A 13,378-nucleotide genomic window follows, 5' to 3' on the forward strand; every position below is an offset into this window, starting at 1 on the left:
AATGAGCTTTTGTAGACCCAGGGCCTCTGCTCACTTGAACGGCCTTTGAGAGAACTGGGGAATGGAACACCCCTTGGCATACACACTCCAGCTAACACGAGGCCCTTCACCAGAGTCCAGAGTTTGACCAGAACACGAGTGGGACAGCTTAGCTAAGGTTCCACTTAGCTTAGATGTTTGGTTTTTCCTCTTTGAGTGCAGGGGCTCAAAACCAAAACTTCTTACATGTTAAGTAAAGGTTCTACCACTGAGCTACAGCATCCCTAGCTGTCACTCATTTAGTCAACAACCCAGCACAGTACACTGGACCCAGTCCCCCGGCAGACCTGGTTAAAGGGTCACTCATTTAGTCAACAACCCAGCACAGTACACTGGACCCAGTCCCCCGGCAGACCTGGTTAAAGGGTCAGGTGTGGACGGCAGCCTAAGGGAAGGGAGGGATCAGGCAAGGGGCAGGAGTAAACGTGGCCCACTCTCACTCCACCTCCTAGGCGAGCTGCATCGGCTCAACATCCCTAACCCTGGCCAAACCTCAGTGGTGGTAGAAGACCTCCTGCCCAACCACTCGTATGTGTTCCGAGTGCGGGCCCAGAGCCAGGAGGGCTGGGGCCGCGAGCGAGAGGGTGTCATCACCATTGAGTCACAGGTGCACCCGCAAAGCCCTCTCTGCCCCCTGCCAGGTGAGCTGTCTGCCCCCTGCTGCCGTCTAGGTCACCCCCCACCCCCCACCCCCCCACTGACATTCTCCCTCTCCTGCCTCCTCCAGGCTCTGCCTTCACTCTGAGCACCCCCAGTGCCCCGGGCCCACTGGTGTTCACCGCCCTAAGTCCAGACTCCCTGCAGCTGAGCTGGGAGCGGCCTCGGAGGCCCAACGGGGACATCCTTGGCTACCTGGTGACCTGTGAGATGGCCCAAGGAGGAGGTGCCACCTGTCCCGGAAGTAGGGTGGTTGTGGAGGGATGGAAAAGCACCACAGGAGCTGAAGGCGTCTTCCCTGTGTAGGACAAGCCACCACATTCCGGGTGGATGGAGACAACCTTGAGAGTCGGCTGACAGTACCTGGCCTCAGTGAGAATGTCCCTTACAAGTTCAAGGTGCAGGCCAGGACCACTGAGGGCTTCGGGCCGGAGCGTGAGGGCATCATCACCATCGAGTCCCAGGATGGAGGTGGGGTGTCTCCCCATCCTCACCCTAGTCCCTCTCGGGCCTAGCCTTACATAGTACCAACCCGACTGACTGATCTGTCTGTTCTAGGCCCTTTCCCGCAGCTGGGCAGCCACTCTGGGCTTTTCCAGAACCCACTGCAAGGAGAGTACAGCAGCATTACCACCACTCACAGCACGACCACGGAGCCCTTCCTCATGGGTGAGTCACCAAGGGCAGGGACCCTGACTCCTGGGAACACAGAGCCAGGGAGGGGCAGGGACCTACACACAGCCCATTTCTCCCCTGCAGATGGACTAACCCTGGGGTCCCAGCGCCTCGAAGCAGGGGGTTCCCTCACCCGGCATGTGACCCAAGAATTTGTGAGTCGGACACTGATGGCCAGTGGCTCTCTCAACACTCAAGTGGACCAACAGTTCTTCCAGACCTGAAGCCCCCAGGAACCTGGGCCCCTCCTTGCCTTCTCTCCCTAGCTCCTTCTTCCTTCGCTGCTCCATCCACCTGCATGCTGCATGCTGACCACAGGGCCAGCACCTCTAGCCAGAGAGCAGGGGTAGGTGCCCTCTGGGAAGCATGAAGCAGGCAGAAGTACCACAAGGCCTGAATGCATCCTGCCCTGGGTTCAAACCCACTTGTAACCAAAGAACTGGAGGTAGCACAAGGACCCAGCCTTTGTTTTGCACTTAATAAAAAATGTTGCTACTGCTTAGCTGGCCTGTCCATTCTTCATAGGCCAGAGAGGTGTCAACCTGCAGAAGAACGATGATTCTCACAAGGCCCATCCTTTGACCCCAGAGCATGTCCCCACCTCCAGAGGCAGGTGGCTCCAGAGGCTACCACCATAAGAGGCACAAGTTTATTAAGCACCCAGACGTAGAATGAGGGTGCCAGAGGCAGAGCTGCAGTATACCCCTACGCCTGTGTGTCCATCAGTCTCCGGAACACCTCACAAGCTCAGCACCTGGGCTCCATCGGCAGCTTGGGAGAGGTAGAAGGAGGCTGTGCCACTGTACTGCTCCTAGGGGAAAAGTGGGGCTGAGGAACGGGTGACCTGGGTCCCTGCCTCTCCTGCCCTCCCAGGCTCTGGCAGTCACCCACCTGTATGTGATGCATGGCTAGGGAGGCAGCAGAGGCCTCCAGCAGTGTCACTGTGCAGCCACCAAAGCCACCACCTGTCATACGACTCCCATAGACCCCAGGCACAGAGAGGGCAGCCTCAACCAATTGGTCCAGCTCAGGGCAACTCACTTCATAATCATCCCTGCAAAGGATACAGGAACGAGAGGGATACAGACCTGGGACCCGCCTATGTCCCAAAAGCACAGGGCATCCACCAGGCCTCACCTGAGTGAGTAGTGACTTTCCACCATGAGACGTCCAAAGGCCCTGTAGTCTCCACGGCTCAGAGCAGCGGCTCCCTGGGCTGTTCGCCGGATCTCACCTACTACGTGTCGGGCCCGCCGGAAGCCCTCCTTGCTCATCAGCTCCCTGCCCGCTGAGGAGGAACAGAGTTCAGCAGCCCCTCCTCATAGTACCCGTTGTTACCTCAGGGTGTGGGAGAGAAACCTGGTGGGCAGTGGCCAACCATTTAGTGAACAGCTGCTTACTGAACCCTCCTCAGTAAAGGCAGGGACTGAGAGAATGGGCTTCATCCCAGGCCTGGTTCTCAAGGGCCCCCCTCATCTCAGAGCTCTCTTTCTCACTGTAAAATGGGACAACTGCATCGATCCATCACTTGAGATCCACAGAAGACTGCAGGAAATGACATGTTGGACTACCCACAGGGAGCCAGCATAGAGAGAGCTTAATACTCTGGGCCCATTAACTTTTAGGGCTTTCAAGATGAATGGGACAAAGTGCAGGCCTTGAGATTTTTCTCTACGTAGCCCTGGCTGTCCTGAACTCACTATGTAGACCAGGCTGGCCTGGAACTCAGAAATCTGTTGGCCTCTGCCTCCCAAATGCTGGGAGTAAAGGTGTGCTCCACCATGCCTGGCCTGAAAGGGGCAGGCTTAAGATTTCAAGCAGGAGGGGCTGGAGAGATGGCTTAGAGGTTAAGAGCACTGACTGCTCTTCCAGAGGTCCTGAGTTCAATTCCCAGCACCCACATGGTGGCTCACAACCATCTGTAATGAGATCTGGAGCCCTCTTCTGTATACATAATAAATAAATAAATCTTTAAAAAAAAAAAAAAAAAAAGATTTCAAGCAGGATAGGGATGTGGCTCACTGGCAGAGCACTTGCCTGGCACATACAAGGCCCTGGGTTTTATTCCCATCAATGCCAATCATTTCTTTCCAAGTAGCCCTACTAAAGTTGGAACCCTAGGTTTGCAGGATTTTGGGGGATATATTTTTCAAGCAGAACATGAATGGACCTGGGGATGAGGGAATGGACAGAAGGCCATATGGACATCCCAGCAGGGAGCCCGGCTGTTTCTAGGACAGAACATGGCAAGCTGGCTCTCACCCTCAAGCTCCTCCAACCGCACCTCTCGAAGGCTCTCCTTGCCCAGAGCCTGGGCCACTTCTTCACACTGGCGCCGCCGAATCGGATACTCGCTGGAGGCCAGGGAGTGGCGGACATTGGAGTTAGTGATAAGCACAGCCAGCTTGGGGTCAGACAGTGGGACCAGGCTTGTTTCCAGGGACCTGGGGTGAATGAAGTTGGGATGAGGGAGATGTCAGCCAAGGGTCTGCTTCCCAGACCAAACAGTGGGCACACTCCACTCAGGAGCTCCTGGTTACGAGGTGGGGGATACGAGGGGAGCCCCTGACCTGCAGTCAATGAGTAGCGCATGGCCTTTCTGCCCCAGCAGTGCGATGAGCTGGTCCATGATGCCACAGGGCACCCCTGCGAAGCTGTGCTCAGCCCGTTGACACACCTGGGCCCGGGCAGCTATTGCCCCCGAGTCTGCGGCACAGGGTGAGGTGGGGAAGCTGGGGTCCAGGGGAGGGTATAGGGGGTGGCCACCTTGGAACAGCAGGGCTCCAACGACAATCAAAGGGACTCCCCACCCTCCCTCCCTAAGCCCAGTGAGGGAAGAGGCTCTGACCACAGAGGCCTCTGAGAAGGAAGGTGGGGCCTAAGTGATACCTGGGCAGAGCTGCTGGAGGAAGGTGTATGTGGCCACTTCCAGAGAAGCTGAGCTGGAAAGCCCACCCCCCAGGGGCACTGAGCTGACCACCACTGCACTGAAGCCAGGGAGGGGTGCGGCTGCAGGGAAAGAAGGGTGCTGGTAAGATGGGGTGCAGGGAGTACGGACCTAGGAAGGTCATGTGTCTCACCAACCTGCTGACCTCAAGGGGCCCACCCACCCTTCCTCTGCTACCTGCTGAGTTTGCTGGGGTAATCTTCCTATGTGTCTTCCTGATTTAGGGTTCCAGAGACCAGCGAGCTGACAACTGAATTCTGGCTCCTCTAAACATATAAAGGAAACCTACAGCAAGTTCCAGAGCTACCAGGGCCTCAGATTCCTTATCTGTACAAAGGAATGCTCCACCCTGGATGAACGGACTTGGTGGTGGTGGAAGCATCCCCAGTAGCAGCCAGAGTCTCATACCTGGGTAATGTTGGATCACTCCCTTGACGTAATTGGCCCATTGTGGGATTCCAGGCTCCAAGGACCGCTGGGCTGTGGGCAGTGGGAACTGCAGTCGCTGGGGCTCATCTGCATTCTTGGAGGTGGTAAGAAGAGAGACAAGCCCATCTGTCCGGGGGCTGCCAACCAGGATGGTCACAAGCTCCAGAGCCTGAAGGAGAGGGTGTGTGTAATCTATACCATTTTACAGATTAGACCATCCAGGGCCACAGGGTCACAGCATAGCCACAAAACTCATTTTTGGTTTTGTTTTGTTTTTGTTTTGTTTTTCGAGACAGAGTTTCTCTGTGTAGTCCTGGCTGTCCTGGAACTGACTTGTAGACCAGGCTGGCCTCGAACCCATGCAGATCTGCCTGCCTCTGCCTCCTGAGGGCTGGCACTAGTAAAGGTGTGCCATCACTCCCAGCCCACAAACCATGAGTACACTGAGGTAAGGCTTGCAGATGGATGGAATATCCCATTGCAGAGAGGAAATTCGTGTCCTTTGAGGTTCCAGAACGTGCCTGGGTCTCCCCAGGGTGATTACAGCAGCCAGATTCAAAGCCCAAGGTTCTGTTGTCTGGGACAGACAGGCCTTGGAGGGAATAGAATTAGCTTGAAAGGAATGATCAGAGGCTCAACAAAGATCTTCAGCACAGAGCTGGCCTCAGGGCTTAAAGCCCGGCCTCCTGGGTCTCCAGGGCGGGGGCTGGTGTGGCTAGAGTGCAAATCTGGACTCTGCCCGGAGCACCGCTCTCAGCCATGGGCCAAAGGGGACAGATAGCTATCTGAGGCAAAACAGGGCCAGAAGCCTCCCACCTGGGGCCCGCCTCTGCGCTGCTGAAACCTCAGGAGCTACACAGGGAGCAGAGACCCAGGCTGAACGTCGGAAGGAATCACTCATGTCACAGATCAAGAACCAGCTGTGTGACTTTGAGCTGGTCATTTGTGCTCTATGGGTCTACTGTTTCCTCTGTAAATTCAAAGGGCTGGGCCAGGAAGGCTACATTTGCAAAGGTAGAACTCATGCCTCAGCTTCCCAGGTACTGGGATTATTAGGCATGCCCCACCATGCCTAATAATCTCCTATATTGCTACCTTCCTTGGTCCTCACATTTTTAAGAGATACATACTTCCAAGTTGAGGGCGAGGATTAACAGCCCCCAGAGGGCGGGCTTGAGTGAGAAGACAGACACACACCCCTCCCAGCTTCGGCTTCCTGTCTTCACACGTGGACAACTGCACGTCCCGGGGTCTGTCACGTATGCTAGACCCGTCACTCCGCCTTCCACCCGGAGAGTACTCGCCTTCCCGCGCCCGCTAAGCGAGCCCTTCCCTACCGCAGGCCGGGCCCCTACACACACGTCTCCCCAATGCAGCCCCTCACCATGGGCAACACCAGGCCCTGGTTGTAGTCCGTGTGCTCCCCGATGAGGTTGACGCGGCCCGGCGCCGACACTGCCAGCTCCGGTTCAGCTCCGAACTCCTCCAGGAAGGCCCGCCGGGCCTCGGCCAGCAGCTCCTCAACCTGGGGCGGTCTCCAAGCAGCCATGACGCTCGTCTGCAGCTGGGCGCGCCGCCCCTCGGGATGCTGGGGGCGGAGCCACGTGGCGCGGACTCACATTCCTGGCCGACGCGATGCCCCGCCCCCTCGCTGGCCCCGCCCATCCCACCTGCAGAGCCTGGTTGAAGCTCTGCTCTCCAGCGCCTGCAGGCTCAGGCAGTTGACAGCCTGAGGAAGAGCGAAATTCTGTATCCCGGGGGTGTCCTCTCAGGACTTTGGGGGCTCCCACTTGAGGGGCAGTTAACACGAATGGAGATCTGAACTGTCCATCCCTGAACCTGGAGCCTCTTAATGCGCTCCCCATTACCATCATCCCCACAACACAGACAGGGCAATGAAGCTGGCAACAGGAAGGCCTGAGCCCCAAAAGGATCTGTCTGCCTCTGAGGTCGTCAGAGCGAACAGTTATGTGAAGTCGTCAGCCCCTGATCATGGCGTCTCTTAACAGGGTGATGTGGTATAAGGACAGCCAAGCCTGAAAGTGACCAGAGAAGCCACCTTTTACAGGCTCTTTTTCTGGCTCCCAGCGATGGAGAACTGAAAGAGGGTGCCAGCAGCAAGCCCAGGCCCTCTTCAAAGGCCCAAAGGCTACTGCAAAATTAGGTTATTTTGTTCGCTCCCGCCAAGTGCTTCCTCCATGAGAGCATTGGTCTCAGAGACAGGACCATCTGTCTAGAGCCTTCATTCTGGCCCAGATCCTTGCCTGGATGCCTGTCTACACCTGCTCACCTTATGTGAAACCTTGTAACCGAAGGAAGGACTGAAATATAAGAAAAGCAGCCTGTCTGGGATTGCAGAGGGAGCCTTGTGGAGAACTGTGGACAGGGATGCAGCTTGGAGTCCGCACAGAAGTTTGTCCACAGTTCGCACAGTGCATTCAAAATGCAATTTAGGCGCTTGGCATGTCGGTCAGTGGTGGAGCCTGTACTTACCATGCTCAAGACTCTGGGATCAACCCCTAAGACCATATTTTCAAAAAAGAGCAGCTAGAAGAAAAGGCAGAGCTAATAAGACTTTGTGACCTTGGAAGAGGGGAACAGTGGTAGGAGGAAGCGCACACATTCAAAGAAACACACAAAATACATTTTTTTTTTTCAAAAAATATTTTCCAAGCTAGGCATGGTACATGGGAGACGCAGGCAAAAGGCTCTCCAGTTTGAAACCAGTCTGGGATGCAGAGCAAGAGCCTGTCTACAAAACTAACAAGTAAACAGCCTGTGTCATTAAAAGACATGTAAATTAAGAAAGCAGGATGTGGTGCCGGGCGCAGGCCTTTCATCCCAGCCAGGCGATCTCTGTGAGTTCAGGCTACAGAGCGAGTTCCAGGAAAGGCACCAAAGCTACACAGAGAAACCCTGTCTCGAAAAAAAAAAAAAAACAAAAAAAAAGAGGATGTAATGGCACGGGTTTGTAATTCCAGCACTCAGGAATTACAATACCCTCTCTACGGCAGGGTAGTGCAAATCCAAGGCCAATCTGGTCTACACATGGCTACACAGCAAGAATCTGTATCAAGTGGGGTGTGGACTGCCAGTAGCAGTGAGTAAATGCCTGTAATCCCAGCTCTTAGAGACCAAGGCAAGAGGATATGGAATTCTCACCAGGTGTGGTGGTACTTTAATCCCCAGAACCCAGGACTCAGACAGGCAGCTCTCTACGAAGGCATGATGATCTGGAGTTCAAGATCATCCTGATCTACATAGTGAATTCCAGGCTAGCTAATACTCCTTAAGACCCTGTCTCTGGGCGGGAGTTCTAGGCCAGCCTGGTATACAGAGCGAGACCTAGGACAGGCACCAAAACTACACAAAAAAAAAAACCCTGTCTCAAAAAGCCAAAAGAAAGAAAAAAGAGCCGGGCGGTGGTGGCGCACAACTTTAATCCCAGCACTCAGGAGGCAGAGCCAGGTGGATCTCTGTGAGTTCGAGGCCAGCCTGGGCTACAGAGTGAGTTCCAGGAAAGGCACAAAGCTACACAGAGAAACCCTGTCTCGAAAAACCAAAAAGAAAAAAAAAAAGAAAAAAAAAAAAACAAGCTTCAAAGGGATAATAATAAAATTAATATAAATAAAACAAAAACTGGCAGAGCCAGGCGGATCTCTGTGAGTTCAAGGCCAGCCTGGGCTACCAAGTGAGTGCCAGGAGAGGCGCAAAGCTACACAGAGAAACCCTGTCTCGAAAAACAAAACAAAACAAAACAAAACAAAACAAAACAAAAACTAGCCCACCGGAATAGGACAAGCCCCTGTCTCAAGAACAAACAATCAAAACACAATAACAAAAAGATACAATTGCTAATTTCTTTTGACAGCCAGCTTTTTGGGTACACTTCAATATAGCATTTTTTTGCATAACCAAAACCACAACAAAACAAACTGGAGATGGCTGAAATGAAGTCAGAAGCCATGTCTGCCCACAGGGCACCGTCCTGTGGTGACAGAGCGGCCCCTTTTCGGCGTACATTCTCTGCCTAGCTCAGCCGGAAATCTAAGTCTGCATATCTGTTCAGTTGGACTTGGGTAAGACTCAACCACCCAGAACCTCAGCTGCTCATTTCTACAACAGGGCTGGTGTTCTCTCTTTTGGGTTCGCACTGCACCTGATACTTGGAAGCACAGAATAAGTGCTCTTGTTATCAGACTTCCATTAATTCAACAGGCATTATTGGACTCTCCTTTGTGCACCTGGGCAGAAAGATAAAGAGCCTCAGGCTCCTACCATCTGGTTGGGAGGCACAACCTCAAATCTGACCTGTAATTGAGATAAATGCTATGCTTACATTGAGGTGTCGGGCTCTTTTATTTATTTATTTATTTATTTATTTATTTATTTATTTATTTATTTATTTATTTATTATGTATACAGTGTTCTGTTTGCATGTGTCCCTGCAGGCCAGAAGAGGGCACCAGATCTCATTACAGATGGCTGTGAGCCACCATGTGGTTGCCAGGAATTGAACTCATGATCCCTGGAAGAGCAGCCAGTGCTCTTAATCTCTGAGCCATCTCTCCAGCCTCGCTCTTTCTTTCACTCTTTCTTTTCTTTTCTCCTTTTTTTTTTGTTTTGTTTTTTGTTTTTTTGGTTTTTTGAGACAGGCTTTCTCTATGTAGCCCTGGCTGTCCAGGTATTCACCAGGCTGGCCTTGAACTCACAGGCATCTGCCTGTCTCTGCCTTCCATGTGCTGGGGTTAAAGGCATGCACCACCACTGCCTGACTGCTCTTTTTTTATTTTATTTATTTTTTTGGTTTGTTTCTTTTCTTTTTTTTTTTTTTTTTTTCTTTTCTGAGACAGGGTTTCTCTGTGTAGTTTTGGTGCCTGTCCTGGATCTCACTCTGTAGACCAGGCTGGCCTCGAACTCACAGAGATCCACCTGGCTCTGCCTCCTGAGTGCTGGGATTAAAGTTGTGCACCACCACCGTCTGGCTTGAATTTTTTTTAAGTCAGGTGAGATGGCAGGCAGCTTGAATTTTAGCACTCAGGAGGCAGAGGCAGGTGGATCTTTGTGACATCGAGGCTAGTTTAAGAAAAGACTTGTGCGGGGGGGGGGGGGGGGGGTGTGGGGGTGTGGGGGGGGCTGGGCTGGAGAGATGGCTCAGAGGTTAAGAGCACCAACTGCTCTTCCAGAGGTCCTGAGTTCAATTCCCAGCAACCACATGGTGCCTCACAACCACCTGTAATGAGATCTGGTGCCCTCTTCTGGCCTGCAGTCACATATGCTGTATACACAATAAATAAATAAATCTTTAAAAAAAAAAAAAAAGAAAAGAAAAGAAAAGACTTGTGCCGGGCGGTGGTGGCGCATGCCTTTAATCCCAGCACTTGGGAGGCAGAGCCAGGCGGATCTCTGTGAGTTTGAGGCCAGCCTGGACTACCAAGTGAGTTCCAGGAAAGGCGCAAAGCTACACAGAGAAACCCTGTCTCGAAAAACCAAAAAACAAACAAACAAACAAAAAAAAAAAAAAAAAAAGAGAAAAGACTTGTGTCATCCTAGCAAACTTGAAATTCACTATGTAGACTAGACTGGCCTTGAACTCACATCCACCAGCTTCCGTCTCCCTAGTGCTAGGATTAAATACCATACCTGTTCTTATTTTTATTATTTTTTTGATGTTGTTTGGTTGGTTTTGGGTTTTGGAGACAGGGTGTCTCTGTGTAGCATTGGCTGTCCTGGAACTAGCTGTGTAGATCAGCCTGGCTTCCAACTCAGAGATCCACTTGCCTCTGCCTCTGAGTGCTGTGGTTAAGGTCATGCAATACCACTACCTAGCTTCACTTTGCTCTTGCATGTAAAGATGTGACAGCTTAGCTTCCTATTCTGGTTGCATGCCTTCCCTGCCATTATGGAATCTCTCTCCCTGGAGTTGTAAGCCAAAATCTATTCCAGGAGTTGCTTGTCATTTTGTTTATCACAACAACAGAAAGGAAACGACCATGCTGATTGGAGTAGAGCGTTCTGAGAGACAAAGGAGAATCATGATCTCTTTGTTCCCACACCCATGCTTTTACTGCCATCTTTCTTCGTGTTGAAACTATAATCACCAGCACTGGACATGGGTGATACAAACTTGTAAATCTAGCACTCAGAATGCTGAGGCAGGAAGATCACTGAGTTCTGCATTAAATAACAAGGCTCTGGTGAGTTGATGGAGGTAGAGGTAGGCAGATCTCTGAGTTCAAGGCCAACCTGGTCTACAGAGGGAATTCCAGGACAGCCAGAGCTACAGAGAAACCCCGTCTCAAAAAAACAAAACAAAAGATCAAGACTCTGGCAAACCTTTAATCCCAGTAATTCCAGGCAGTTTATGGCTAGCCTGGGCTACATAGTGAGTTTCCAGGCTAAACAGGTCTACATAGAGGGACTCTGCTCCCTTTTTAAAATTGCCCTGTTACAGGAACTCTGTTCAGAAGGAAGTCTGCTTTGACCTTTGACTCTCCCTCCCATTTCCTTGCCAGATGTCACAGTACTGGAGGAAGACAGCACTCAGTGTGGACATTGCATCCTCAAGGCCTGTTTCTGCCCTACTGGCCAAGAAACTTCTCTCAGCAGCACAGCTGCTAGGGACAGGTACTCCAAAGATGCCTCTTCTCTGTTAAAGACATGTCTGCCTCCCAAGACAAAGTGAAACACTCATCTCTTTGGGCTTTTTATTTTATTTTATTTTTTATTTTTAAATCATGTATAGGTGTGGGTAACTATTTCTGGGTATGTGCATGTGAGTGCAGGAGCCCAAAGAGGCCAAAGGTGTTGGATTCCCTGGAGCTGGAGTTATAGGTCATTGTCAACAGCCTGGTGTGGCTGCTGGAAATGGAGCCATCTCTCCAGCCCCTTCAGTCTTTCTTGATAAGACTCAATATTTTTTCATCAGGACGCCGGGCGGTGGTGGCGCACGCCTTTAATCCCAGCACTTGGGAGGCAGAGCCAGGCGGATCTCTGTGAGTTCGAGGCCAGCCTGGGCTACCAAGTGAGTTCCAGGAAAGGCTCAAAGCTACACAGAGAAACCCTGTCTCGAAAAAACCAAAAAAAAAAAAATATATATATATATATATATATATTTTTTTTTTTTTTTCATCAGGAAGTGCTGTATGGTTAGTCTAGCTCTGGCCTCTTCCTTGCAGGCTCACCCTGGCCTCCCCACGTAGGACTTGGGTCCTTATCTCCCAAATGCATGTCTCTGATAATATTTGTCAAGAGCCCACCCATCTCACTCACTATGGGTCTCTTGTTCCCATATTTCCTGATAATTTTTTTTAGGGGGGGGGCACATGTTTCGAGACCAGGTTTCTCTGTGTAGCCCTGGCTGTCCTAGAACTCTCTCTGTAGACTAGGCTGGTCTCAAACTCACAGAGATCTGCCTTTCTCTGCCTCCCAAGTGCTGGGAGGCATGTGCCACCACTGCCTGGCTTCCTGGTAAGTTTTCTTTGCTGTTATGTGATAATGTAACAAAAGCTTCTATAGCACGGTGATACAGACTCAAGTTGGCACAGACTGAAGGGCTGGTAGCCAGCAAGATGGCACCTACAGTGTAGACCTAGTTTGTGTTCTAATTGGTCATTGTACCAGACTTCTCTGATTTAATGTTTTCACAGTTGTCCTCTGGACTTACCATGCCAAACTCTGCACAGGCTGTTTATTAAATCCTTGCAAGCCTATTGAACAGAAATTTTATTTTACAGATGGAGATAGACAAATCAGATAGAAAGGGACTTTGAACTTGAGTCATGAGCCCCAGCTTATTCTCTCTGCCATCCCCAACCCCATGAGGACTGCAGGCTGATGCAGCCTTTGGTCCACCAACAAAAGGGCCAAGATGAAGCTTAGTCTCTCCTCCCTGGAGAACAAGAGGCCCCAATGGGCACAGGACACTCTGCATTTGGAACAGCATCAGTAAGCAAAGCTCTGTAAGTCAGGCTGCTTCTTTGCCACCAGAGCGATCTCAGAGCCTGGCTCGTGTCCCTCCAGTGTACCCTTTTCTGATCATCTATGATCTGGCTCCTCCTGCCACTCAGCTTCACTGAAGCCATCTCCTCTTGCTTCCCCAGCAGTGAGCATCTGCAGAGCATCCTAGCTTTCTCTGTGGGGAAGAGAAGTGAGCAACGGTTCTCAGCACAGGTGGTGGAAGTGCTACTTTGAAGTTTGTAGCTGTTAACTGGCCACTGAGGGCTGGAGAAATGACTCGGATTAAGAGTGCTGGCTCGGGCTGGAGAGATGGCTCAGAGGTTAAGAGCACTGGCTGCTCTTCCAGAGGTACTGAGTTCAATCCCCAGCAACCACATGGTGGCTCACAACCATCTATAATGGGATCTGGTGCCCTCTTCTGGTGTTCAGGTACATGCAAGCAAGCAGAACACTGTGTATAGATAATAAATAAATAAATCTTAAAAAAAAAAAAAAAAAAAAAAAAAAAAAAAAAAAAAAAAAAGAGTGCTGGCTCTTCCAGAGGTCCTGAGTTCAATTCCCAGCCACCACCCAGTGGCTCACAACCATCTGTAATGAGATCTGGTGCCCTCTCCTGGCTTGCAGGCATACATGCATGTAGAACACTAGATGAAATAAATAAAATCTTTTAAG

At 51.3% G+C, this 13,378-nt stretch overlaps 2 protein-coding genes across 6 annotated transcripts in view; one reads left to right on the forward strand and one right to left on the reverse strand.

Annotated features, from left to right (window-relative positions):
- Itgb4 (integrin subunit beta 4) overlaps nucleotides 1–1,873 on the forward strand; it is a 31,344-nt gene extending 29,471 nt beyond the window's left edge. For all 3 annotated transcript variants that reach the window (XM_059272132.1, XM_059272131.1, XM_059272130.1), the window contains 5 exons: nucleotides 492–680; nucleotides 767–922; nucleotides 1,003–1,167; nucleotides 1,255–1,365; nucleotides 1,456–1,873. In XM_059272132.1, the coding sequence (XP_059128115.1) occupies nucleotides 492–680; nucleotides 767–922; nucleotides 1,003–1,167; nucleotides 1,255–1,365; nucleotides 1,456–1,595 (761 nt within the window). In that variant the 3' untranslated portion in view covers nucleotides 1,596–1,873. The remainder of the gene's footprint in view (nucleotides 1–491; nucleotides 681–766; nucleotides 923–1,002; nucleotides 1,168–1,254; nucleotides 1,366–1,455) is intronic.
- Nucleotides 1,874–2,006: 133 nt separating this feature from the next.
- Galk1 (galactokinase 1) lies at nucleotides 2,007–6,351 on the reverse strand. 3 transcript variants are annotated; one of them, XM_059272134.1, is made up of 8 exons: nucleotides 6,132–6,351; nucleotides 4,727–4,916; nucleotides 4,261–4,380; nucleotides 3,942–4,017; nucleotides 3,634–3,815; nucleotides 2,509–2,659; nucleotides 2,263–2,425; nucleotides 2,007–2,182 (listed from the first exon to the last, which is right to left on the reverse strand). In XM_059272134.1, exons 1-8 carry the CDS (start codon nucleotides 6,294–6,296, stop codon nucleotides 2,111–2,113), a joined length of 1,119 nt encoding a protein of 372 aa, XP_059128117.1. In that variant the 5' UTR covers nucleotides 6,297–6,351; the 3' UTR covers nucleotides 2,007–2,110. The 3 variants fall into 3 exon arrangements, with proteins under 3 accessions (XP_059128117.1, XP_059128116.1, XP_059128118.1); XM_059272133.1 differs by having other exon boundaries at nucleotides 3,942–4,077; XM_059272135.1 differs by lacking the exon at nucleotides 4,261–4,380 and having other exon boundaries at nucleotides 3,942–4,077.
- Nucleotides 6,352–13,378: the final 7,027 nt, after the last annotated feature.

This window comes from Peromyscus eremicus, chromosome 8a, assembly GCF_949786415.1.
Source record: "Peromyscus eremicus chromosome 8a, PerEre_H2_v1, whole genome shotgun sequence".
Lineage (NCBI taxonomy): Eukaryota > Metazoa > Chordata > Mammalia > Rodentia > Cricetidae > Peromyscus > Peromyscus eremicus.

What these genes read in the sequence shown, in the direction of transcription:
- Galk1 (XM_059272133.1), bottom strand. Translation starts at nt 6,296, where the DNA reads ATGGCTGCTTGGAGACCGCCCCAGGTTGAGGAGCTGCTGGCCGAGGCC. An exon ending in AGGGCCTGGTGTTGCCCATG is followed by an intron (nt 4,917 to 6,131) that starts GTGAGGGGCTGC and finishes CCTCTCCTTCAG; the next exon opens with GCTCTGGAGCTTGTGACCAT. An exon ending in GCGGTTGGAGGAGCTTGAGG is followed by an intron (nt 2,660 to 3,633) that starts GTGAGAGCCAGC and finishes GTTCCTCCTCAG; the next exon opens with CGGGCAGGGAGCTGATGAGC.